We start from the raw sequence: 22,909 nt of genomic DNA, 5'->3' as shown, positions 1-22,909 counted from the left end.
TGTTTTCACAAGCATTTCTGGTATGTAGTGTCTTCTCTATTCTTAAATTTGTCATTTCTATTGTTCCTATTCTACACTTGTTTTAATATGCTCAGAAACTTCACACTTCATATGTCTTCTCAAAATACAACTTGAGGTGGAAAGAAAATAGTTTTATAAAATTTCATTTGTCTATTTAAATTATTCATGTATGGAAAATCAGTTTTCATATGTAATTTTTCAGATGCTATTTTTAATGCTGTGGCAAATCAAAAGCAGCTTTGTGTTGAATCTGCAAGTTCAGTATGTAGTTAATTCTCGGTGATAAATATGTGCTTTGCTTTTTTGAAGGCAATTTGGCTTGGAAATAAAATCATGGAAGTATGAAAATGCTGAACTGCACATGCAAAGTATTCTTCTGACTATTCTGATCGTAAGCTTGTATGAATGTTAAAAATGTGATAATTTCTTTATGCGATCACCCTCAGCTGTCTGTGATAACGTGACTTACCTAGGTGTGGAACTTATATAAGTAGAAGCAGTTTCCAAAGTGCTGAGAGGCATTAAAACACCTGGTTAGGAAATTAGAGTTTTGGTAAAATCAGTCTGAAAGTGAAAGGAGGAACAAAAAAGAAAAACATTTCTTCAAGGTCACAGCCAAATATTATGTTGTATGTCTTTATAACTTCTAGAAGGTCGCTTTGCCATCTACATATATGTATTATGTGAAATTCTCCTTGAATGAACCGGGGGATGAACGTTGCTTGACAGTTGTTGCCTGAACAGTAACTATAATAATTTCAAATATATTACAGTATTTAATAAAAATAAGTTTCCTATAATTATTACAATATTTATATTTCACTAAAAACTAGAAAATATCACCATGGCAAGTGACCAAGGCTCCTCTAGCCAGCAGTCTGCCTGAGTCTGCTCTCAAGGACACCGAGAGTGTTTGTCTTGTCCTAGGTCAGCATCCACAAGAGAAACCCTGAGCGAGAGTAAATCTGTGGCACATTACCTTTTGTACTTCTGAGAATTACTTCCAGACTCTCTTACCTCATTAAACAGCATTACTACTGCTTTTAGTGTAAGAAATTGCAATTGAAACTGAGAACTCCCTACCCGGGTAGTCCTCCTTACTCGGGTTACAGGTGGGTGGCAGAGCTACAGGAAATCATGACTCATATCCTTGTGTGGCTTTCATTACTATTGGGAGAATAAAACCGGCAGACAACAATACAGAGATAAGACAATAACCTGACTCCAAAGTTTCAGACAGCCGGGTAATCTTCGGCTGCCTCCAGGGGTGCTGGCCTGATGGAACAGGCTTTTCATCTGGAGAGAAGCATCCCATACTTTAAAGTATCTTTAAAGAAATGGTGCAAATGAGAAAAAAAGTGAGGGACAACTCCCCAGAGCACATAATCCCTCTCAATCTCTGTAAACATCTAGGTGTTTTTACACTTTAAAATGAGCAGCTATGAATCATAAAAGAGCTACCATTAAGGAAGTCCATTATTTTCAAAGACAGCTCCTCTTCAATTTTAAACTCTGCTTAGGTAGGGTTTAAGTGACAGTCACAATCAACACGTAGCAGGCAGATGCTCCTCAGTTTAAGTTTCTTTGCCAGTTCATTGAAGTCTGCTGCCTTTCTGTATACTTGTATTTTTAATGAAAAAAGTGTGTGTGTGTGTGTGTGTGTGTGTGTGTGTGTGTGTGTTAGTGTGTGCATATTACTGGGTGCACCTCTACAAAATCCCTTCTCTGCTTAATTCTGATGTACCTTCCTATTCTTTTTATCTACAAAAAAAAAAAAAAAAAAAAAAAAAAAAATCCAGGATTTCAACTAAAAGGTTATTGTAAAGAACCATTGAATCTTTCAGGTTGAATCCAACCACTTACTCAGAAGTATCCTGGCTAAGCCATGTCCCTAAATGCTACATCTACATGGCCCTTAAATACCTCCAGGGAGTGTGACTCAACCACTTTCCTGGGTGGCCTGTTTCATTGCTTGACAACCCTTTTGATTAAGAAATTTTTCCTAATACCCAATTGAAACCCCCTTTGGTGCAATTTGAGGTGAACTTTATCTTGTCCTATTGCTTGTTACTTTGGTAATTCAGTGGTAATTTTCTTGTGATCACTTAGAAGGTAACTAATATTTTTCCCCTCTGTTTTTTCTTCCTTCTTAGAAAAGTAAAGACTAAACCTGCAAAGAGGAATTTCTTAGGGATTCACTGCTTGGCAGAGAAAACATCTCAGGGGCTGACATCCCCAAATTAATGTCATTTAAGACAGTCCACACACCACCTGCAATCATTACTACTGTAGAAATTTACAGCTTACTTGTCAAACCCAACTGAGTTCACCCTTAACATTAGGAAAGCTTAAAGATAAAAGTTGCATGTTTGCTCTGACAAGAAATCTTGACACCAGAAGCAGAAACAATTATTAAAAAATAAGATGTAACTAGAAAAGTGTTCTTATCTTGTTATTTACAATTGATTTAGCTGCCATTATCCAAAGGAACAAATGACCCGTGTTCTGCTTGGTAAATGCACCTATTTAAGAGCTGATGTTTAATGTCTTAATATTTCATCTTCTCTCCAGGCTCAAAAGATGTGCCCACAGTAGCTTCTCCAAGCAGCTTGCTCTTCCTTGGCAAGGATGCAGTTCTTCTTTCCTTTTTCTCTCACTGCTTTTTCTTCCTAACTTGCTACTCCATCTAAACAGAGCACTTGAGGCTTTGAATTTTCTCTGAGACTCCTCTAAGTCAACAGTCTTACGCTATTTATTAGCTTAAAGAATGTTACAATGTTCTGTAGGGCATAAAAATCACCAGGCATTCAGAACTTGTGTCAGCTTTAAATTTCTCATTGGAAAATTCTTCTGAACAGCACAGATTATAGATACCCTAACACCCCCACCTTTGGTTGAGGAACTGACACTACCATGACACATCCCCCTCCTGCAAATCCCTTTACATCTTTCACATGAAGACTTGCCCTAATTTCTAGCTTACATGAGATAAAAACCAACATTTTGTTTTCATCAGCTACCTCCAAGATACACAGTCATGCCATTTATGTTGTCCTGGCACACAACATGGTGTTGGAAGACCACTCCTCATCTCAGCAAGTGAGCAAAAGATGCACCTAAATCCACTTCTAAGGGTAAAAAGCATTTCCAGTTACAAGAGCAGTAACTACTTTTCACATAAACATTGTTGCCATTCTTAAAACTTCCTATTGACACTGAAACCTTGCACTTTTCATCAGGTTTGTTCAAAGCTTTTCTTGAAGCTCTGGAGAGGAGTCCAAGTCTCTCTTAGGCTCACATTCTCCAGTAAGTGAGGTTTGAGCAGTTCACAGGGAGCAAATACCAATGTATGGGATAAAGTTCATTATCACAGTTCCTCTGCCTTGAAATTGTGACAAATGATTATTACTGCCCTGTCAAAGGATATCCTAATTACCTGAAGCTAATGCACCCAGCCTTCCTAGAGTGAATCTGGCATTTCTCTACCTGCCTACAGTCCTTCCAAACAGTTTACTTCACTGAAAAGTGTTCTTCAGACTTCTCAAGGCTGTGGCAGAGCTGCTGCTAACAGCTCTTAAATACATGTGCCTGAGGAGAGAAAGCTAGAGGTATATTCTTCAGAAAACAGTGTTTTTACTTAAAAGAACAGTAATAAAAGTATGAGGGGGAAGGATCCTGCAGATAAATCAGTTTTCCAAGTTGTATGAAGGGCATTGGTGTTTCATTTTGGAAAGAAAGCGGGTATATTATTCTTTGATTCTGGATCTGGCAGGGAGCAATTTAGTAAAGCTGTAAGAGGGAAGAGAAGTTTAAAAAAAAAAAAAAAGCACCCTTGAATTCAGAAATCCTCATTAAACAGAAAACCAGCAATGCTAGCCATGTTGTTGGTGCAGTGGATTCTTGTGATGCAGCAGCAGTTCTAGTAAAAGCTACACAAACACCAACCTACCTGCAGCTGTATCATCTCCTGACACAGCAATGGAAGTTGCAGCTGCTGTGGCAGCAGTTTCAGTGAAAGTACCACAAGGATCAACAAGATGTGTGCTTAGGCCGTAAGAAACCAAGGATATAGTGAGGAAGCAGCTGATGGTAAATGAGGATATTCTCACAAAAAAAAACCCCAAACCAAAACCCACACACACAAAACCTACAACAAAACAAAAACCAACCAAGCCTAAACCTGGTAGAAGTGTCTTGGAGACTTTTGAGTAATGGAGATGTGACTACCCCTGGTATGACCTGGCTGGCACTACAGCTGCTGCCTCTAATGTAGATCCCAGCACTCACCTTAAGAAAAGAATAAGCTGCCTTCCCATGTCACCTAAGCTTATTATGTAATATTATTATACAAGCAGAACATGTTTTCTCCTGCATTCCCATCCAAGGACAACAGGCTCATAGCTCATGGAAATAAAATAATAGCCTTGGAAGCTGAAAGCAAGCTCCCCGGAGACCGATACTACTGATAATAAGGACAGCTCTGTTTTCTGATGGGACCCTGGGCCTGCTGCTGTGGGGTGTCCAGCCCAGAGGAAGCTGCACAGTGGCTTCCATGAGGTACAGGAGAGCAGCAAGCGCTGGTCTGAATGAAACAGGGTACAGCTGACTACCACAACCAACAGTAACAGCCCAAAAGGATGAGAGTGCTACAGACAGAGAAGCCAGCCCAAAGCAGAGCAGGAGGATCCCACCTGCACTAAGGTAGAGGCCTCTGTGGTATGTTGGTCTGTCTGTGTTGTTTTCTGTATTTGAAACAAAGTCAGGTCAAGAAATTGCCACTCACCGATGTGGCTGTAGTTCCAAGCATCCAGTTTGTCTGATCTACTCATACTGGCTTTCATCAGTGAAATAAAAAGCAGTTTCAATATCACCTCAAAATTACTTTCTTTGTGCAGTTGTTACTTTTTTTTTAAAACTCCTAATGTACCTTTCTGTGTCCTTCAGACTACATACAAAGGGAAGGAATCTGTTTTCTATGTTGGACTATTTTAGCATGGCCATATCCTGACAGAAAGCACAGTAACTGACAAAACATCTCTAACTACTTTTTAGAAATTATATTGTTTTTATTTGTGTTGCACTGACAAGTGCAGCACATTATACTATGTACAAACAATACCTGCTGGATGGAGCTTAAATGCCAAAGAACAAAACAGGTAGCAAAACAGAAAAAAAAAAGATGGATAAATTACAAATCTATCTCCTCTTGAAGCTGTTTGAAATAGCACAAGCCTGGAACTCTTCTGGTGTATTCAAAACCAAATTCCTTGAGAGCTTACGATGTAGTGAATTTGGTTGTTTTCTTTTCCAAGTGGTGTGGATACAATATTCTTGCTAGCAGCAATATTGTATCCACAGAGTGGTTCTAATGTCTTGGACCAAATGTAACATTAACATATTCCAGTAAGTACTATGCTTGGATCCGCTGCCAAGTTTCTTTCTGATTTAGTTCAGATACTCAGATCCAGAGCAAACTTCACTTTAAATTCAAAGATCCAGAACTACTGTTTGTCTAGTTGCATAAACAAGTACTAAGCCTTATAAAAATACGATGTGCATGCCAAGATGCATAGGGGTTAGATAATATGGAAATATGAGGGTTTCTTTGTCTCATTAAACTCCTAGGAGAAAGGAAGAGGGGCCATATGAATTACTATTTCATAGTAACCTTAGATGTGAAAGGCTGCTTCTAATATCAAGGTCTGCAATCTCAGAACAAACGGCCACCTGAAACTATTTCCAAGAACTACTGGTTTTCTCTGTAACCCTACCATGGGTCAGATGATTATTGTTCCTTTCCAGCTTATTTTTTTCCTACTTAAAAAGCATGTTAAAAATCTGACCAAGATGTGCTTCCAGGTGTATCTACACTAAAAAACAATATGAAGCACTGGATTCAGATACTTGTAAAACTAATTTTCTTGTGGAGTACCTGCCCTCCACTGATTACTTCTGAATATAGTCCCCTATATCTTAGGGGACTGAAAGGCAGAATGGAGTTTTACAATGGATACTTAAAATACAGCTTCATCACTTTCCGTGGATATATCGAAGTATATATATTATCTGTGAACAAACTACCTGTTGTATTCTTCTTGTATTTATTTCAAGGTCTGGTCTCCCATCTGGTAATCGAAAACAAGGTTCAGCAGAGCTGCAGAAAAGCCTGTGACTTCCACATAAGATTTCTGTTTAATGTGCAATAAATTGCTCTTTTTCTGAGGAAAGGCCCCTTTTTACCATCACAGGACTTAATGGCATAGATGACACAGAAACTTTGATGAGAATCAAAATCTTCCTGGCAGGGTCCACAGGTCTGGAGCTTAGGGATGCTCACTCAGTTTGAATCCAGAAATACATTGGCTATTATGTGCGTCAGCAGATAGCTGTATGAAATTCTCAACAGGAGAAAAGTGCGACTACTGAATTATTATGATGCTGAAAGTCAAAACATATTTGAGGAATACATCCACCTCTACCAAGCTTGCTAGTCGTACCACAACATGCAAGGCTTTAAGATAAAACAAGTCCCTTAGACTATAAAGCTCAACAAAATTTCAACCTTCAAAAGGAAAGTTTACATTTCTCAGATCAGGTCAGTCATTCCAGTGACTTGGCTGCTGCAAGCAGTGTTCTGGAATGCCCTCCATTCCCTGTTAGTGATGTTACACCTTTCAGTAACATTGTTCTAGTGTCACAGATCTCTGGAGTCTAGACGAAATTAACAAGGCAAGTCAAACGACTTCCTATGCAAGAGGAACACATCAAGCACAGTGATGCATGCAATTTGAAAAGTGGAGTAATGTGATGCACAGAGTAGTCTGTTATGATTATCTTGATGCCGTAGGTTTTAACTTTTATATTTTTCGAATTCTGTACTGCTTAGTGTGTAACTCTGAAGTTTCTTGTAGCCTGTTAATATCTGCTCTCTCATGCTAGGTAGACATAACAAAGCCTCTCCGGGCCTGCTCTTCAAGGACACCCAGACCATCCTAGGCCCAAAAAGTATAAACCAAAGAGCCTCTAAGGGGGAAAAGCGGAGGGGAAATTACATCATTAAACTGAAGCTTTAATTGGAGAATTAACCCTGCTATGCAAATGAACTAAACCTATAAAAGTGTGAAGAACTCATGACCTGTCATCCATCTTGGGGTCCATCTTGGCAGTAGCCTCTGGCTCCCCAGGGCTTACCTTTGAAGGCCTTTCAAATAAATACCTACTTTTATTCCCTTACTCCTGTCTGGTCTCTGTTTCTAGGAGGCCTCTTAAGGCATCAATCCAAAATAATAGACAGATGTAAATTGTTTGCTTTGCGTGAGTACATTTTTTAAAGGAGAATAAACCCACTCCTACCTAGTATTTCTGAGACTGAAAATATGCCCCAAAAATGGTGATGTCTTTTTCTCTGCTCCAATGAAGCTAGAGGATACAATGCTCATGATGTTCATAAGCTTCCTGAAACTTCACACTGCCTTGGTGGCATGCTTCCATCTGGAAATACCAGCCATCAGTCTGTCAAAGTAGGTGGTGACAGACTGAAACACTTGCAGTATTTGCAGGCAGCTCCTGCTCATGAGGGAAGTCTCGCTGCTGCTCAAACCCTGCCTTCCTTGCGTTGTCCCCTCTCTCTCTAACAGCTCTTTTCCAATAATCCACAACTGCTCCCTGCAGCCAGAGCTGGTACTCTACAGACCAGGCATGGCCGCTGAACAAGCTCCCTGTCCCCCCAGGGCAGACCGGCACCCCAGGCGGTGGCTGCTGTTCTGTAGGAACAGGCTGCGATCAACCCCGTACGGCACGGTTTTGTCAAACCCCGATGTCCTCTGCTGTTCCACTCAGCGTGGGCTGATGCCACCGAGACACGGTGCGTCCGCGCCGTTCCGGCTGGGAACGGCCGCTCTCCCCGCACGGGCAGCTTTTCTCTGGTGACTGACCCGCAGGCGCCGACTTCTAGGGACCTCAGCGGACCTTCCCCTCAGCAGGCCCGCAGCCTCCCTACGCTGCCCCGGGAGGACGAGCGCTGCGCAGCCCCCACGGCCGCGGGCTCGGCGTGCGCATCGCCCCGGCAACCGGGGGCGGGCCCGGCGCCCGCGGCGTGTGGGCGGTGGCGGCCGCGCTGACGTCCGGGGGAAGCTGAGCAATAACAGCAGCGACGCGGGCCCGGCTGCGCCTGCGCGGGCTGCGGGGCTACTCTATTTATGTGGGGGGGCGCCAAGATGGCGGGGGCGGCGAGGAGAACGTAGGGGTAGCTCCGACCGGGCGGCGGAGCGGGGAGGAGGGAGAGGGAGGAGCCGGGGCCGGTGGGAGGGAGCGCGGAGAGCGGTGTCACCGAACGTGTGAGGCGGGGGCCGGCGGACGGCGGGCGGGGGGGCGGCGGCGGCGGAGGATGGCGGAGCCGCGCCGGGTGCCGTTCATTAGCCTGTCACCCGTGCGGCGCCGCGAGGGCGAGAGCCCGGCGCTGGAGCGGGAGCCGGCGGGCCGCGACCCGGAGCCACCTCCGGCGAGCCGTGAGGCGCCACCGCCGGAGCCGCCGCCGCACGAGCCAGCCAGCGACAGCGCCGCCCGCCCGGAGCCGCCCCGCGACCCCGGCCGGCCCGAGCAGCCGCCGCAACGGGAGCCCCCCCGGCCCGAGCCGCCACCGCTGCCGCCGCCGCCGCGCCAGAGCGGGCGGCAGGAGCCGCCGCCGCCGCGGGAGGCGCTCCCGCTCCGCCAGACGGTCCGCCTGGAGGTGGTGCTGAAGGACCCCACCGAGGAGGGCTGCGTGGAGTTCAGCTACCCGGAGCTGCTGCTGTGCGGGGACTCGCGGGTACGGGACCTCCCCTTCCCTTCCTTCCCTCCCCTCCCGCCGGCACGGGCTCCGCCGCGCTTCTTCCTCCTCCTCTCGGGTGCCGGCGGCCTCGGCCTTACTGATAGTGTTATCGGTTACCCCGTGCTGCTCGGGGGTGGTCCCGGTACGGCGGGAGGGGCGGTGTCCTGGAGGGAAGTCCGGCAGCCTCGCCATCGCTGAGGCTGCGCCTATGCCCGTGGGGGGAAGGGGAGGCTTCCCACTTGTCCCTGAGCTGGCCAAGAGCTCCTGGCCTTTGCTGCGGGCTGAGGCGGAGGAGCGCCACTGTCTTGTGTCCCGCTTACCCCGGCTCACCTCCCTGCCGCTCCCCTTCCCTGCTCGGGGAGCTGTGTGTTGCATCCTCCCTGCCTGGGAGCTCTTCACCGGCAGCTGGACGAAACTCTGACCATGCCGGTCTGTATTCCGGGTTGTCCCTAGGCTGTGTGCAAGTAAATAAAGAAAGCCCGGCTCTGCTACAAGCCTTGAGAAGCAGTCAAGTGAGCATTAGCAGACTTGCAGAGGAGTTTTTCTAGTCTTGGAGGGGACAGGGAGAAATGAGAGTTAATGTTGAACCGGTAACCACACCTGTATGTGTTGAGAACTTAATTCAAGAAAAAAAACCAAAGTGCTCTTCCTTTCCCCGTTCCTCACAAGCAGAAAATGTTTGGTACTTGAACTACTTTGTTTTTAAGGACAAAGCTCCTGCAGACAACTTTAGGAAGTAAGCAGCATTAGCCAATCAACAGGGCCCACTGTTCCAACTGGGAAGGAGAGATGCATGTCCTTAAGCTGGTTACACCTGAGCTGCTCATTCTTAGTTGAGGACACCAGTGAAGTTGTACTTGATTTAAATAGTTGTGGCTTCTCTTAATTCCAGTACACAATTCTAGAGAAAGCTTGTCTCTTACGGGAAAAGGCAGAGGGCGAGTAAGTAATTACTACTAAGAAAGTTGTGGTAGATCTAGTGATAAAAGCAAGTATCAAATACCAGTATTGATACTGCCATGGGATTTTTACATCCAGCACAAACTCGAATATGGTTGAAACTTTTCGTATGAACCGAAGTGTTTCTAGGCGATGACGATGCTGTAACTATACTTAGTGGACTGCTCACTTTTTCTCCAGTAGGAGGGATGTACACACTGGATTGTGTTCAAATGTGGAAGACAGAAAAATCAGTAACTGATTTTAATCCCTCTGAGATCTTGTTATGCAAGTTAAAAGGTTCCTTCTGTTCATCCTGTCCTACAGCTTTGTTGTGGGCAAACAGTGCCAGTTATGACTCCTCAGAATTAGTGTAGCATAATCATGGTGCTGTCTGAAGTGAAATCTTTCTGAGCAGTTCTATGAAGGTGAAGATTGTGTTAGTGTTTAGAAGTGGTTCAGTACTTGGAGGCTGACTTTTCCCTTTGGCAGTTCCTAGTTCCATATCTGCCTTTTATTCTGTAGGTTGCCAGTATCTTAATCACATAATCAGGGAGAAATGGCTCTTTCTGATGTAGTTCTGATGCAAATTCCATGTTTCCTGCGGGCGGGAGAGCATTGATTTAGGGGATTTTGGTACAATTGGGATCAGAGACTGCTTCTAAGGTAGAGCCAGTGATAGAAATGCTTTATAAGAAACTTTGTATATTTTTCAGCTCTGTAGAGTCCAAATGAAAATGAATGAATCATAATGGCCCTTCTGTTACTGGGCTGTGGAATAATCAGCTGATTTACTATGTAAAACAGTGTCATAAATTATGATCCTTCTAAAGTGATTCTGGACTTTTAATTCGTGTTTAAAACCTGATGTATTCTTGGCTGTCAGTTTCATTTCTTGCTTGCTATATGGTAGAACTTGGAAAAGCTACTCTAATATTAGGGAAGATTTAAAATTTTGAGATTTGCTTTTTCAAAGTAGGTAGTAACTAATTGGCAGTTAATGTTGTAGTTTTAAGTGGAGTATTAGATTTCAAAATTTGTTGTTTTAGTAATGTTTCAATTTAAAACTAACAGTTCAGATACTTCATTTTTATTATGCAAACTTTTTGTAGGGTGACGATTGATTTGGTTTTCTGGAAGCTGTTGTTGATTCCTCCCTTATAAGAAGCTGCTCAACTTTTTAATGACATTTCCCATTAAAGTTTAACATTACAAAATCAGGAGCTTGCCTTTTTATCTTGTAGTATTCTTGCAACTGTAGCAACCAAAGGAAGGCAGGTCTGGGAAGGCAAGGACTGGTGCACAGGAATGACTTTAAATATGGCTTTAATAGGCCATGATAATAATAGTTATATAATAATGAAATGATAGAGAATCCCAAAACTGATTTGGCAGTACAACTTATCTCTTTTTTTTATTCCAAATTTGGGTTCCTATGCTGAATCAGAAGATAGTAGAAATGTTTCTTTTAAAAACTTGTGCTGTCCTTGTCCTTTTCTGCCTTGATAAAGAGAACGTTCTTTTATAGGGTTGTTTGTAGAGTTAGTTCATCTTTTGGGAGGAATTATGTAAAGTTTTGGATGTGAGTAATACATTAGCGTGGTTGAAGGGTTTATTTGCCTCTTAAATGCTGGTGGAAGTGAAAGTGCGCTCCCATTTCTTTTTGGGGTAATTGAGACTTGGTGCATAAAGCCCAAGTCAAAGTGGATGAGCCAGAAGCTCAAGTTGGCTTCTGTTGAACAGGCTCTAAAGGTGCTGAGGTAGTAATGTCTTAGTCTGAGAGTCATCCATCCCTTAGAAATAGTCAAAACTAAAATTTGCTTGAATTTGAGTTTTCAGTAGTGCTTAACTAATCAAATGGATAGTCAGCTGCAGCTTTGAGTGTTTGATGGAGAGGCAAGTTAACACTTAAGTACTAAGTTTTGCTTTATCTTTAGGCTCAACCTTTTCTCACTTCACAGTTAGAAAAAAGCCACATATGCCTAGCAGAAGATGAGGAATAGCTTTTCCCAGCTAAAAATAGAGAAAATGGTGTTTCATTAATTGAGCAGTATTTTATATTTAGCTGTGTCCGCAGGAAATATGTACATGGCTTTAATTTATGTTTCAGGAGTAACTATAGCCTCTATTAATTTTTTCTCTAAATACTCAGTCTGGAAAATGTATTATAATTATGTGGTGTTAGCAGTTTTGCTTAGCTTGCCTTCCTCATTACATTGGTCTTGATACTACTGAGCTAGTTTGGTCACCAGTTAGTCAATATACTGGCTTTTCATACTATGGAGGAAGGATCTTGCTTTTCTGAACTTAGTGGGTTTTATTCTTCATAACTGTTCATTTATTCATTGGTGAGTAGTCCACATGCAGTAAAATTAGTTGCCATCCATAGAGTTCTGCAAAATGGAATTCCATTCCACTCTATTTTAGCAACCTGGTACCTTCCTCCTTCCGGCAATTACTGTATTTATGTGAAGTCCGATTTGAAGGAGGCAGCCCTGTTTTTCCACTATCACTTATTAAAACAACCAAAAGCACTGTGTATACCCTGTTCATTGACTTTGTCTCGGTGAAAGCCTCTTTCGAAAAAAATAAAACAAAAAATTGGGGGAGGAATACTCCCTACTTATTTGTATAGCTGGAATATTAAATCTCTCTTGTGACTAACATAGTTATGATCACTGAAATTAACTCTTGCACTGTAATTTTTTTTCTTTAGATAAAACAATTACATTAATAATGGTTATAATTTACTGAGCTTTTTAGTTTTCTGGCTGCTTCCCTCCTGGTAAGCACACTAGGTGCATCTTGTCTGTTGTATCTAGAAGAATCATAACACCTGTTAGAGGGACCGGTGGAAGAAGAGGTAAAAGAAGTTGTGAAAAGAGAGAGTTCTTTCTAACCTCAAATGGCCATAATTCTCTCTTACGCTTACGCTTTTAGTTGAGGTTGTAGTGGAATGCTTTGGAAAATACAAATCTGAGTATTTCTCTTAACTCTTCTGGTTTTATTCTCATCAGAAGAAAAGTAGCTAGATGATAATTCAATGATCAAAGTACTTTTTAGAGATTAAGCATAAATTCTGACTACTTAGTCATCAGAGTATTCTTTTTTGACATTTAATAGGCTTTGAGATGCACTCTGTGTTTCTTATGGAATGAATGTGTAACTTTTGCATTTTTCAGAAGAAATCAGTTCATTTAGAGGATCCATTTAATGATGAACAACGTGAGCGACATGAAGTAGAAATGCTTGCCAAGAAGTTCGAGGCAAAATACGTGAGTTACTGCACTTTGCTAAAATACACAAATATTTAAGAGTGATAACAGACAATGCTGGGGTTTTTTTCCTGAATAAGGTTGCTAATGTAGTGTCATGATTTCTGTACATTTCAGAGATGACTGTCTCACTGTATTTCATTTAAGTACCTTGAAGCTGCCACAAGCTTATCCCACAAGTCTGCTAAATAGATTTGTCTATAGATGTTATAGCTTGTGAAGCTATTCTTGGAAAAGCTTCCTATATAAATACAACTTGGTAATAGGAGCGGGTCAATATTCATGCTCTATGCTGCGCTGGAGGAAAGAATTTTTATGTAATGCTGTTGTGCACTATTGAACGGCTCTTCTCTTTGGGCTAAATACTGATGAGTCTTGATGAATTCCTGACTACTTTGGAATGTTTCCATAGGAAGTTATTTGTTAAATAGTAAGTCATTGCTCGATGAATGTCTTGTAGCTGCCAGCTGCCTAAAGGTATCTACTGGCTCCTGAAAATGTAGTGTGAGTGACTTGAACAACACTGGCTAGTAACATTAAGAGGCTTTCACTAGAAAATGAAGGTAGAAATCAGAAAATGTTGACAAAAACCACACCCAAACAGGTCTTTAAGAATACGTATGGGTAGGGTTGGGTGATTAAGTCTGAGCTGGCAATCAGAGCTCATCATCATGCTGGGGCATGTTGATATTCTGGATTACTAATAGAATGTCTCAAGAATAAAGAAGGGAAACAAGAGCAGTCATTTGTATCTTTTGCTATTAGTGTACATATTAAAATCTTTTATGTCTGATTTATTTGGATTTTTTTTCTGGCAAAGGCAGATTTTTCTAAGTGCCCAGTCTATACATTCTGCAGAAGTAATTACTATTTCAAGGCATGTTAGCTGTGATACATAACAAAATTAACCCTTAAACTGAAAAGAATCATTCTCCAATACTAATTGAGAAAGCTGTTCCAAAATGCTGTTTGCCTTTAATTTCAATGATAAATAATTTTTTGAATGTGAGAGAAAACTGTTTCTACTGTACTTTTTTTAGAAAACTCATTTCCATTGCACAAGTTAAGGATTTTATGTCTGAAACAAGTTGCTTAACTACAGTAGGTGAAAGTCAATGTTAGCATGTAAAGCAATATAGGTAGGAGGGAGTGGTAGTGGAAGTAATCTAATTTTACATATATGTTTGTGTACATTAAAGCTGAACATGTACGTTTATGGACAAAATATGTTATTAGACTTAAGAAAACCTAAGAGTTCAATGTTCAGTAGTCACAGAAAGAGGCAAATGGATGCCCTTAACCATTAGAAAGCAGTAGGTAACAAAAAGTTACAATTTTCAACAGTTTAAATTCATGGTGCACTTGCATCTTCATTACTACTTGCACTTCTGATTCCTTCTCTTTCATTCTCTGACTTGCCTTTCGTCCCTTCCATCCCCATGAAAGGGAATGTCTTGTATATAAAGAACCACATACTAGGTTAGAGTCACTAAGCATGAAGGGTGATGAGGGATTTAGATTCCTTGTGTTAGATACTCCCTGTCCCTTCTCTTCCAGTATAAGAGCCATCAGCCTCTACTTGCCATCCATGCTCAGAGAAATTGCATCTTTGTACACTGACTCAGTACAATTGCTCATGTTCTGACAGCATCCAGCCATCTTCTGCCTCTTGTGGTGAGACATTCACTCCTTAGCTTTAACTGGAGTAGGGATCCCATGTAGTAGATAGATACTCATTCTCAAGTGAGCTAGTGGCTGCAGGATAATCTTGTTAGCTGGAGCTACATCGTAACACTCCTTAACAGTGCTTTAGTGTCAAAGTAATCACTGGTTGTATGAGGAAAAAAAGAGAGGTTTTTTTCAGGTTTGCAGGAAGTACTATATCCTCCTTTAACTGATTAGGTATTACTTACCTAAGATACCTGTTTTAAAATGTAGTCAAACAATGTTTTTAATCATAACGTGTGGAAAACGCACAAAGAACAGTCTGCCCTGAAGACTTTTTACTTCTTTTCAGATAAATTCCTGTACTCATAACCAAATTACTACACTATTTGATGTATTTTGCTAAGAAAAGCCTGTGAATCAGTGCATTTTTGTAAAACACAGTGCATAATGTACCATTTGTTTACTTGATTATTCAGAACTTTCCTGTAATTGCTGCACATACTGAACACCAACATAAAAAATCTGCTCTGAAGGCTTCCCATTTTCATTGCTTTGATTGCTGTTATTCTCTAGATAAAATCACTGTTGTGAGCACATGATACTGAACCTTGGACAATATTGTACATACGTAAGAATTTATCTTGGATCAAAATGAAGATTCATCTAAGGGACGGTAGCATAGTCTCTGCCACTAGTGGAATCTCGAAAGTGTACTAGAGCAAGTGTGCATTGACATTACTTCACTGTGCCTGTCTGGCAGTCTGTGTTGTGTCCTCATTTTTCTCAAGGCCAAAGGTTACATGTTCAGTCTTTTATCACTTTCTGCCAGAAATCTACCAGATCATTACTGGATTTCTGTGTTCCACAGCACCGGCGTACCATGATGACTGTCATACAAGCCCACACTTCGTGTTTAAACCTGATGAGTTCACCTAGTGCTCCATCGTTTCTGTATTGTAAGAAAAAGAGAAATACTTCCAGTTCTTCTGCACATTGCATGTGGTTTTCATGTTGTCATCTAAATCCAGCCCTTCTGTTCTCCAGCTGTAGTGTCTTAACATTGTTATTGTATGGAAGTGGTATTTTTTACATTTAAACATCCTTGTTGATTTACTATTCCCTTTTTTGTTCTAATTTCTTTTTTTAAATTAAAGGATATTAATGGTATGATGCCCTGATTTGTCAGTGTTATAATGATGACTTCTGGTTTGAGTCTCTGTTCCTTTTTTTTAAGTAAGTTCCAACTCGTACTTTTTGGACCATTCTTGATTAAGCAAATGTCAGAACGGTATGGTTTGTTGTTGTTTTGTTTTTGGTTTTTTTTGTTTTTTTTTTGCTTAGGTTGTACTTACTTTGTGTGGATTACCTTGCTTTATTGATACTGAATTCAACTGCCTATTCATCATACTAAATTCAGAGCAACTGTGAGGTCTTTCAGTGATTCTTCAGTTGTCTTTTTCCTTTACTCTCCTCAGTAAATTGTCATCTTAGACCCCTTCCCTTCCCCAACTCTTTACCTGCTCTGTTAGTTCTAAAGGTGAATGAATGCATACACCATAGTCATTTTGCTGATCACTTTCTTTGCCAAAATGAGATACCTATTCTTACCCTTTCTTTCCTAGTTGTAGATCAGACATCAGTTTAAGTGGACCTTCCTTATCTCATGACAGTTTCTTGTCTCTAAGGATCTTTGGACCTTTTTTCAAGTAGTTGAAATAGTTTTTTCTACCAACATTCCTTCCTGCTTTGTATATTCTTGTGGCTGCTGGTTCTATTGTTTATAGCTTTCATTAACTTACCCAGTATAAAGACCTGGTTTACTGGTTTATAGATTCTGTTGTGGCCCTTCTAAGATTCTTCAGGTATTGGCATTGAATTTGCCACCCACCTTCTAGTCCTGTTGAGCAAAGGTTGTTTAAACCCAAGGTTACATGATGCAGTTAATATCTTGAAGTCATCTTTGGATTTTTAAATACTTGCATGAGTGGTATTTGCAGCTTCAGGAACTAGACACCTTAATTTGCTCTAGTACTGTGACTACTTATGTTCTGGGACAAAAAAGAGTGGAGGAAAGCTGCAGTGGTGTAAGTTCCCTGAAGTGCTGCATAGTGGATACTGACACAGATAATCCCTTCATTCTTCTGCCATAGTTTTGCATCCTTAACATCTTGATCATATGAACTCTCAACACAGTTCCTTAAACATAATGGGTTAAAGCCAGGTCTGAAGGAAAATCTCTTAATTATACACACAGTGGTTCAGATATTTTCACGTGTCTGAATAAGGTACTATTTTAAGACTGCTTTTGTTCATTCAGCTATTATAAGGCTTTTTTTTTGTTGTTACTACTTTTGTTCCATATCTGGTTTTCTGACTATCAGGCAGTTAGAATATATTGGAAATGTAAATTTTTTTTACTGCCCTTGTGTTATACTGAAATCATAGAATCATAGGATAACCATCGATGCAAAAAGATTTTAGACTAGTAAACAACGATGTTGATGGTTACTAGCAAGATATGTAGTACAGAGATGGATTGCATTACACATTAGTGACATCAGTACAGGTGAAGTATGGTTTATGAAGTACTCTTAGCCTGCTGGCACCTAAGTCAGAATCATGAATTATATAAGCTTTTGCACTGGAGTTTAATCAGAATTTTAAAGTGCTGCCTTTTTCTAACTTTTTTTCTTCTCTCATCCATCTCATGCAAACTTTTTTTTTTTAAAGTACGGCATATTTTGGAAATGTGCAGTCATTCAGATGTTTTTCCAGATGAGTGACTGTAGGAGATGATAGGACTGATAGGAATACTTAGCTTGGAGTGTAGCTTGGAAATGTGAATTAAAAACAGAACTCACTTTTGAGGTTTTTCTCCTAGGACTATTGCATTTGTTTATTGAAGTATATGTGAGAGATTCTTGTTTGCAAGAGCAGGTGCTTTACTTTGTTACAAACTTGCATTCTCTCAAAATGTTGATAAAATAGAGGTGCTCAAATGCTTACACCTCTCATAAAAGAGCAGGAGTGAAACCACCTTTGAACAGCATCTGCATTCTCATATTAACAAGTGCCCTGTGATATTTGGATGTCACAGCTAGAAAGACTCACTTGCTCTAAGAATGCTCAGAGCTGTAGGGTGCAGGCAGAGAAGTTTGTAGACAGGAGCAAGTCTTGAATTCATGGAAGTTGCCATTTTAATGAGGGCAGTGCTTTTTTGGGAATTTTATCTTTTAAGACTTTTATTGATGATTTTGACAATATATGTGAGCTAGAAAACTAGGCCTTAGATATTAAGATTTTTGTGTAACTTTTAAGTTTAGATTTCCTGATTATTTGAGCTGGCTGTGAGTCTTTATGGGACTTAACAATGAAATTTCCACATGAAAAAAATACTTACAGATTAAAATCAATTTTACTGTCTCCTGGAGATAAGTGAACCCATCCATAGTTTGTGATGCAGCTTCTGGTTTTAATAATCAAGTAACATTTTGTGTTTTAAAACTCAACTTTTTATGTGCTATAGAGAATTAACCCATCTTGTGTAGGGAAACACTTTACTGAATGCTGGGCTATCAGTATTTTCCCTTGTAATGACCCTGTAACATACTGAAAACCGTAACACTTTCTGAATTATCCCAGCCCTTCTATCACTATGCTTTAAAACCATAGGACAGGGAAACATCTCCAAATAGGAAGTGCGAGAAAGATCTTGGTCTTGCAGAAAAAGGTAGCTAGTGACTGCCTTTCAGGGATGATTCTGGTGAGGCATGTTTGCCAGAATGCATCCACATGTGGAAGTTTTCATTAGTCATCTAGACCATCTTCAAGGAAGTATTCAAGAAAGCAAAACTGCTAATTCCTTGAATGGCTATTCCTTCAATGCCTTATGCTTTGTAGGCTTTAGTACATTGCTTCCATGTTTTCTAAGTGATGTAACAGTTGCTTTGTTTTCAGGGTGGAAAGCCACATAAACATCGGAAAGATCGCCTGCAGGATTTAATCGATATAGGTTATGGCTACGATGAAACGGACCCTTTCATTGATAATTCTGAAGCGGTAAGTAAGCCTCATCAAAGCAGCAAGAAATCATGAGACAGTGCTTTATCTTTTCAACAGAGAAGAAAGGTAAGGGAAAATACTTTGTACCTGTCTAAAACTGATGTAAATACAAAGGGCATACTACTTTGGGAGACCAATGAATTATTGTATATGTAGTCTTATTCAAGATATTATGCACTGAAGAATTAAGGAAGCCATTCCAAGATCAAATAATTTTCCAGCTTTAGAAGTTAAAATATTTTTGTGTGCTTTGTTTACTGTTGACTGAAATTACACTGGCTCTGTTTAGTTTCTTGTACTAGCTCTCTGGATTATTAGTGGGTTACTGGCATTAGATTTCCTGCATTAGATCAGGAAGCTATTTTCTTCTTAAGAACCAGTAAGAATAGGATGGTTACTCTAAACATTGACTGAATGTCTGAAAAATTTGAGACAAAACAGGTTAAACAGCAGGATATTACTGCTTACTTTGAATATTTTTCAGAAATGAAAGTACATCTTGAGGTAAAAAAAAAAACCATACTAGTTTGGTGCAGGCAGTATCAAGGATATCGGAAGGTTTTAAGAGGGCATTTGAAGATATCTTAGAGGTGATATATGAAATTATGAAAATGAGGAAAAAGCTTAGAAAAAAGAGTGGATGATCTAAAAGCTCAGAAACCTCCTATAATTCTTCTTTATTAAGTGTCAGAAAGAAGTAGGTGTACAGTTTAGTCAAGTAAGAAAAAACCCCACAAATAATAGCTGTTGCTTGCCAGCCTTCTGTTTCTTCCGGTGCTGAGTGACACTGGACAAAGCAGCAATGATCTGCTGTGAGGAGGAGGGAGCTAGAATTCTGAGTGGGAGAGAAAAGATTGTGAAAAGGAGTTGTGAGAAAAGAGTAAGAAAAGTACATAAGTGTATTGCTTAGCATTACGTTATGTTAAGCCTGCATTTAAGTTCTAAAACTTTACAGTAAAGAGCTGTAAACTGAGCTGTGAGGTTTCTAGCATGTAGATGTTGCAATGAGTGATCCTATGACCTGTGTGAGGTGCACAGAAAGTGTCTGCAGGGCTGATACCTTTTTGAGAAAAAGTTCAGCAGTTACCCACAGGGCATAGCAGGCTGAGTTCATCTATGTGCATTGGTAGTTTTTGAAGTAGGTCTGAAGCTGTGTGAAGAGAGAGTTTGTTGTAAGGTGCTTATTGTAACTTATATTAGTTTGTCGTTTTTCTTGGTCTAGATGAAAATTTTACTTGAACCTGCCAATATTAAACTGTTCTATCATTATCCCACAAGTTTTGGTTGTGCTGCTGGAACAGTATTAGGGTCTAGGCCTTCATATGCCTTTTCCAAAGGTCAGATTCTGGTCTCCAGTTTGGTAGGAACAGGTGTGCTTCTTTTCTGCTGAGAAACCACTTGAGCCTATAGCTTTATCTGATTTCTTACTGTTGCTTAAGTTCATCATCTTAGCTTTTGAAACTTTATGATACTCAACCCAAGTTCTGGCTTGGTTTTCCTGGATTTACTTTGACCTATCACAGATCTGATGGGAGATTTGGAACACTTGCAGTACTCATAGCACAGGTCTCTGTCAAGGTACGAGTCTGGTGTATTAATACTTAGCATATTGTGCCTCCTTCCAGCACTGGTGGTGCTACCAGCAGCAGATCTGGTAGATTTGCAGGAGCATTTACTTCTATCTCTTGCCAGAGTCCTTGCAAAATGTACAAAAGGCAGTTGTTAGAGGACCAGATGGTTGCATCATGTGCTAGCTGTGGAAGCTATTGGAGAGAATGGTGTATTCTCTAAAGATTGCTCTCCTCAACAAATCATTATGCCGAATACGGACTAGTGAGAGACCATCTCTGTTTTGCTTTTATCCCCATTTTTATACAGAAAACAAGAAAAAAAATAGTGTGCCAGCTGCAGTCCAAGTTGCTGTTGCAGAGCTTAAGAGTCCTGTAATGTAGGAGTTAAAGTCCAGCAAAACCTCTAATTCCATCATTCTATCTTGGACGCAAGAGAAATGTTCAGAAAGAAAATCTACATGTCTGGCTTGCTCATCTTCTGTGTGGGCAGCTGTGAAATTGCTGTGTATCCTGAGATGTGTCAGAGCCAAGCCCAGGCTGGACTTCTTTTTAGAAGACACACTTTCTTACACATAAAAAGCTATAATATCCTGGGCACAAATACTTGAAAAGTGAATGAGTGCCTCTTTAATTGCTCTAGGATTAGCTTGTGTCTATCCCCCCCCCAAAAAAAATTAAATCTTCCTCAGAATTTTAGTCCTTTTTCTTGTCACAGTTGTGAAAGAAACACTGAGCTCTTTGGCACTGAAACAGATTTATTCCATAGCTTTAGAGATATTTTCCTTCTAAAAACAGATTTTGAGGTAAATGCATTTGCAGGCAAGCAGGAAATCTATATGAGTAGCTGTTCTTGAGTTGAGCATTTTGACTGTAGTCAGTGGATTGTGATAATTCCAGTAAAAAAAGTAAATCAAGACCATCTTACTATTGTTTCTAACTGCTCTGTAGGGGTTAGTCTGATAGCAAGTCCTAATCTTTGCTTATCTTAATGGACCTACACAAAGTGTCCATAACATGCAAAGAAAGCTGTCCCTCCTCAGTGTTTCCACTGCTTTGATGTAGAAAATAGGTTTTGCTGTAGTGTAAGCTGCCCAGAACTACGTTCTTTGTGGAATGGAATGCCTGTGAATTTTTCACCCATTCTATTTTTCCTGCACGCACATGCGTGTCCAGCCAGATCAGGCTGATTACTTACTTGCTCTTGTGATGACCTCTGATTATTTGGTTGGTTGAATACCTTCCTTGTAATGTAAGCTTTATATAGCCAGAGACTGCAAGAGAACACACTGCTCTCTGAGCTTTCTTCTATGCAGTATATAAGAGGGGAATTTAAAATAATATATGGTGTTAATGAAAACTTACGCTCTTTTCTCTTACTCGGAGGTAACAAGGCTTGGATATCTAAACCAAATACTTCCCCTGTTCCAAGTAGATGACTGTAGAAAAAGAACCATCGACTTAGAAATCTGTAAGCTGTGTCTTTTGAAGCAGTGATACCAGGTAGCCACACTGGCAGGAATTGAAGCAAAATGTGAATGCCAAGAGCAGTGGGAAGCAGGTAGTTCAGTTCTTCAGACACCCAGGCCCCTGTGTAAATATTTGATCTAGTCTGTTATATTCGTGGTTCCATAGTAGACTTGTAAACACTGATGTAAAGAGTCCTGTGCTGCTCACTAGAGAAAACCAGCCTGTCAATGGTTTCTCATATGTGGAAAGTTTCTCCAAAACAGGTACTTCAGCTTAAAGGAAGAACTTGCTTTTCTTTAGCTACATCTTGCCTCAAGAGCTCAGATCATCTTAGAAGACAACCTTTCAAAGATTTTGTGTTGGTCTTAGTAACTCTGGACACAGTGTTAAAAGCATTGCTCTTTTTCTACCTGGGTTCTCTAGAATACTTTCCATAATTTAAGGGCTTGGTCTCTGCAAAAATTCTGTGTCATGATACACAGTTTTCACACACTTCCAGGACAAATTTGTCTTCATCTTGTAATCCTCAGACTTTGAAAGGTATGAGATTTAATATCCTCTTCTCTCCTACCCTGGCTGCCCCTAAAACATGAAGCTGATGGGATACCAGTAAGGTTATCTTGCACAAGACTCTTGAATATCGGAGTAAGTTTTCTCCGGTGAGAATAGTATCTCTTCAGGGAATAGCAGCTCAGTGTGTTAATGGAAATTTTTACCATTTTTGTGAGGTTCTGGGCCAGATGTAGTTTCAGGCCAACTTGGTATTATTCTCTCCTTCTTACTAGTCTTTAGAGTTTGTTCTATGCATAGCTATGGAAAGGAGTGTTGTTTCTTTGAAAGATCACTGTCTCTTAAAAAAACCTAACAAAACAACCAAGCTATCAACCTGCAAATGTTTGAGGCATATACAGAAAAACACTCCATAGGATCCATTATTAAACATACTTTCATGGTGTATTGAGAGAAACCGAACACTGTGGCATTTTTCATCTGGAAAAGGCTGCCTTTGTAGAACTCAGTCACAAACCTCATCCACACTGAATACGTGAGGGTGGATTAAAGCTTCTATTTTTAAGAGGTTCACTCGCCAACTGTTT

General features: G+C 40.5%; 1 protein-coding gene across 5 annotated transcripts in view; it reads left to right on the top strand.

Annotated features, from left to right (window-relative positions):
- The first annotated feature begins 8,333 nt into the window (after positions 1-8,333).
- UBN2 (ubinuclein 2) overlaps positions 8,334-22,909 on the top strand; it is a 52,247-nt gene continuing 37,671 nt past the window's right edge. For all 5 annotated transcript variants that reach the window (XR_014226359.1, XR_014226360.1, XR_014226361.1 and 2 more), the window contains exons 1-3: positions 8,334-8,827; positions 12,952-13,044; positions 18,670-18,771. Coding sequence is in view for 1 of the 5 variants with exons in the window: in XM_082280494.1 (XP_082136620.1) it covers positions 8,408-8,827; positions 12,952-13,044; positions 18,670-18,771 (615 nt within the window). In the remaining 4 variants the exon portion in view is untranslated. The remainder of the gene's footprint in view (positions 8,828-12,951; positions 13,045-18,669; positions 18,772-22,909) is intronic.

This window comes from Coloeus monedula (assembly GCF_965178545.1).
Source record: "Coloeus monedula genome assembly, chromosome: 4".
Taxonomy (NCBI): Eukaryota; Metazoa; Chordata; class Aves; order Passeriformes; family Corvidae; genus Coloeus; species Coloeus monedula.
This window is presented reverse-complemented; position numbering and strand designations above follow the sequence as displayed.